This window comes from Atta cephalotes (assembly GCF_000143395.1).
Source record: "Atta cephalotes unplaced genomic scaffold scaffold00085, whole genome shotgun sequence".
Lineage (NCBI taxonomy): Eukaryota > Metazoa > Arthropoda > Insecta > Hymenoptera > Formicidae > Atta > Atta cephalotes.
In genome coordinates this window covers 456,411-461,424 of record NW_012130149.1, presented here as the reverse complement: position 1 = coordinate 461,424, position 5,014 = coordinate 456,411, and the positions used below count along the sequence as shown (strand labels likewise).

Genomic DNA, 5,014 nt, shown 5'->3' with positions numbered 1-5,014 from the left:
GGAAAAAAAACGGCGGAAGCAAAATTGTACACCTAATATGATTTGTCCAACCCTTCAAAATAAACCTCTGTTTCGATGATGAGCTGCTCTCTAGTAAATATCTTTCCTGCGAATCATTTCTTCAGGTTTGGAAACAGGAAATAGTCGCAGGGGGCTAAATCTGGCGAATATGCTGGATGGGGAAACAATTCGTAGCGGAATTTGTTGAATTTGGCTATCAGTGCCGAGCACGTGTGAACCCATGCATTGTTTTGATGGAAGCATTTTCTTCTTCATCAAATGGGGACATTTTTTCTTTAAAATGTTGTTGAAACGGTCTAAGGCTGCGTAATAATCGCCATTGATCATTTGCTTCGATGGAAGATAATCGATACGAATTATATCGCCTACATCTCAAAAAACTATGATTATCACCTTTCCGATCGACTTTACGATCTTCGCCATTTTCGAAGTTGATTCACCCGGTGAAGTCCATTGTTTTGACTGTTTCTTCTTCGTTTCAGGTATGAAGTAATGGATCCATGTTTCGTCCACAGTAATGAATCGACGCAGAAATTCATCTGGATTACGTTGAAACATCTCCAAACATTGTTTTGAAATCGTCACAAGGTCATATGATCCACAGTGAGCAAACGCGACACCCATCTTGTCGATAGCTTTTTCATACTGAATTGTTCGTGCAAAATTGAAATCACTGTGCCATGTGATATGCCTATGACCTCAACAAGCTCATGCATTTTCACTCGTTGATAAAAGTCAAAACAATATCGTGGACTTTATCAATGATTTCTGGCAGCTTCAATTGGACGTCCCGAACGAGGTGCATTACATGAATGTATTGTATGACCACGTTTAAATTCATTCACCCAATTGTATACAGACGCAAACGCTGGTGTAGATGTGCTATGCACATTATCCAACTCGGCTTTGATTTCTTTTGGCGTTAAATCTTTCATATGTAGATGTTTGATCACTACACGAAATTCGTTTTTTTCCATTTTATAAAAAATACAAAGTTGTTCGTTTTAATCGTCTATAGAAATGAAACCACGCGAATTCCGTTCAAAATTTGAGAGTAATCGGCTGAGAGATACTACTTGTCAAAAAGTAATGTGACATGACACTGCGAGTGCCCTCTGACAGATTTTCTAAGAATTTATTGATTTGCCCTTATATTTCAAGAATATTTAGCGTTTGATACATATGTACACATGCATGTGTACACACATACGTACATACATGCATACGCAATACATAAAAGGAACATTTTCTCTAAGAAATTTTGTTGTCGTTTTGATTATGAAGGAAGGGAGAATAATCATCTGAGAGCCAGGAATAATCAAGATCTGAGATCCAGTTGCTGCTTGCAGTAAATTCCCTTCTCACACCATGCGCCAAGCGTGTAGCGATCGCGAGCTGGGTGGATGAATCTTGTCGCGCTTATGACGTGCTAGATGGATATGCGTACATTCGATGACATTCGACGAACATCTCGATATATAACTATTGCGAAAATTGTCTATTATAATGGTGATATACGCAATGTCACACTGTATCTATTATATATATTAGGTATACAACTTTGCTTCCGCCGTTCTTTTTCCGAAATTCGAGGCTTTATTGTAAAAAACTGGTTATACATTTATGACTAAAAGTATTGTCCATCGCTGGCCACTACTTTCTCCCATCTTTCGGGTAGCGTACGAATCTCGCGTCGAAAAAACTGGTCATCTTTTGAGACTATCCACGAATCGATCCAATTTTTTACTTCTTCATAAGACCGGAAGTGCTGGTCAGCCAGGTCGTGTGTCATTGATCGAAACAAGTGATAGTCAGAGGGAGCAACGTCTGGCGGGGTAGGACTTCCCATTTCAACATTTCCAAGTATGTCTTGACCAACATGGGGTCGAGCATTGTCATGCTGCAAAATCACTTTATCGTGTCTCTCGTTGTATTGCGGCCGTTTGTTTTTCAATGCTCGGCTCAAACGCATCAATTGCATTCGATACCGATCGCCTGTGATTTCAGTCGGTTTTAACAGTTCATAATACACTACGCCGAGTTGGTCCCATCAAATACAGAACATGACCTTGGACGTCAAAATCACCGTTCTTGAAGCGTTGAAACCACTCATGACACGTTCTTTCACTAATAGTGGCCTCACCATAAGTATTTGAAAGCATTCGATGAGCCTCAGCCGCAGATTCTTCACATTGAAGCAAAAAATTAAAACCTCCCGCAAATAACAAGAATTTGGCTCGTAAACTGACATTTTCAATCGAGAATAACTTTATGATGCAGACACAAATCGACTAAACTTTCTATGGGGTTATGTTGACAGATGCCCAAGTTTATTGTATGACGTCTATGATCTATTTATTTCGACTACCACTTACCGCTAAAGCCATCTATAGGAAAACGGCGGAAGCAAAATTGTACACCTAATATTTCATTTCCGTTGCGCGGCAAACATTGTTGAAAATGTGCTTATATTATTATAATTGTCAGCGTCGCTAGAAGTTTATCCTCACGCTTACCGGGCTATCCGGACGGCTTATCGTGCGTTGGATAAAAAGATAATCATCAATGTGTTGGTCGTGTAGATACTGTGGATACTCAAGATCGACCTCAAGAATGTAACTGGGGGTTGAATCCGAAGCGATCGCCCTCATGTCAAAGTTCACAGCGTCTTCGCTCCATCGAAATTCGGTGTATGGCAATGGTTGACACATCCTCCACCCGTATAAATTGTTAATATTGTAGTACATCAAATACGACGGTTTCGAAGAGTTATACGAATGTATCTACTTGTTATTAGCCTGCGCGTATCTGATTGAACATTGGCTGAGACCGCCGCGATGATAAACGGCGCTCGATAAACATGATCATATCGATGTCGGTGAATAACTCAAATCTTATGCGCGTACGTTTTAGCATTGCGTCCTACGTGACATCAAACAATGTATAGTAATGCGCGGGATCGAGACCGTAATTCGCGATACAACTTTCGCGGAAATTTTCGAAAAATGTCGATCAATAACAAGATCAGTTTTCAAGTTTTCAAAAGAAGTTTTCAAGTACAGATCATCATGTACTCATCGAGCGTTCGGATGGAGAATCGCTGTCATATATTTATGGCGAGAGCATAATCGCTTTCGGATACTGTATCGTCCATCAACGAACTGTAAAATGATTCGCGCGGTGATAAGCGCAATCCTGCAATTTTTCTACGCAATCAACGTATTCGTATGGAAAGACATCTTTACGAATCAGTAATTCAAATTTTTCATTCGATAATGTTGAAAATTTGGAAAGTACGATTTTTAATTTGTTTCTGCTTAGAAACGACGCCAATTTATCGAGGCTTGCATTTAGAAATTTGAAAGAATCAATGAATCTTAATTTTATACAATTTTTCTGAAAATTCTTTTCATTTTTGTTTTTGATGCTATCGATATCTTTAGTGAACGAAATATATTTTTCTTTGGTTATCGGTAATACGTCTACATGTCGTACGCGGTTGCAATTTCTTTAATTATAGTGTGCGTAGCTCGATAAATTGTGAAAAATGATCGGAATATATAATAAATTTTTATTAAGATTGCAATTTGCATGCGCTGAACCATGGTATCTACCGGTGAGATGGCAATGATAATGAACCCGCGTGTTGTCCGACGCGAACGGTTTCTCGCAAATGTGGCACCGCATTGCGTTACGGTACGCCTCCCATTGTTCGACAACCATCCATGGGCAGCGGGTACCATATTTTTCACTCGATGCATCAAATCGTTGAGTTATCCGCGAATCACTATACATCGCGACAAAACCGATATGACGATAACGCGTCATCATATGAGCAACGCATCTATACTAAATAACAGCCTCATGCTGTTAATTCATATACGATGATGCAGCTTCCTTGTCGGGTTTTGTTTTCCATAGAACGCACTCCAAGTCAGTGTAGACGATGAATGGGACTCGCTCCTTATTGCAGTGGTTCCCAAATTGGAGCCACTTATCATCCACGCTCGGTAGTCTGATTGCGCAGTTGATCTTCTGGCAGTCCATTGCGTGCAATTGCAAATTTTCGCACGAGCTGAAGTAATAGAGGCGCCTGTAAATAATATGGAAATCATTTTTCACTATTTCTTTTTACTGTTTTCTTTTTATTGACTTTTCTTATACTTATCACAAAAAAATTTCTTGTTTTTTTTCCCACTAATCTGCTCACGAGACGGGATAGATTTTTTATCCACGCAAAATGCCCAACACCATCGTTGCATGGATCTTGCATATATAGCACGTTGACGTGCTTCTCCTTCTTGTTACTGTTAGCTGCAGAGGAAGGACTTATATATTCTCGATATCGTATACTTTGATCGACACAGTGTTTAAACGTTCAAATTTAAAAATGTCTTTTAAAATCATTGAAAATTCGATACCTGCGAAACATAACACTATCGTATAATGCGGATACGATGACTCTCGCTCCGTATACTTTTCAGCTAGGTACAGATCGGCGATCACCGACCACGCGAATCACGTCCATCATATGACACTGATCACCGCTCGTTTCGTCGCTATTTTCTGTGGCACTTCGATGTGCAGGGAATTTAATTTGTTCACATTGATAGTCAAATTAAATATATATGAATGCCTACTCGCTATCACGTTCCTGGAACTCTTCGAGCAATGTTAGGATAGGCTCGATGACGTAATTATAGCATAATTACAAAGAACAGCGAGATATATCGATACACCGATATGCTGCTCGTACCACTCGCGCATATCGGTATATCGATATATCTCGCTGTTCTTTGTAATTATGCTCTTATTAGCACGTTTATCATTCGTCGCGAACTTATCGATGAACGCGGTGTTCACTTTTACACTACCGTTTCTATAACGTCTCGCACTCGTTCTAGAACTACATTGCCATCTTCCAAAAATCGTCATGGCTCCATGTGATTAGAATTTATTACTGCACCTATCAATATACGGCTTTCAAACATGG

The 5,014-nt window shown here is 39.6% G+C and overlaps 1 protein-coding gene across 1 annotated transcript in view; it reads right to left on the bottom strand.

The window, feature by feature from the left end:
* LOC105624695 (PDZ domain-containing protein 4) overlaps nt 1-2,732 on the bottom strand; it is a 197,330-nt gene extending 194,598 nt beyond the window's left edge. The window contains exon 1 of the mRNA XM_012206049.1: nt 2,538-2,732. Within this exon, the coding sequence (XP_012061439.1) occupies nt 2,538-2,732 (195 nt within the window). The remainder of the gene's footprint in view (nt 1-2,537) is intronic.
* Nucleotides 2,733-5,014: the final 2,282 nt, after the last annotated feature.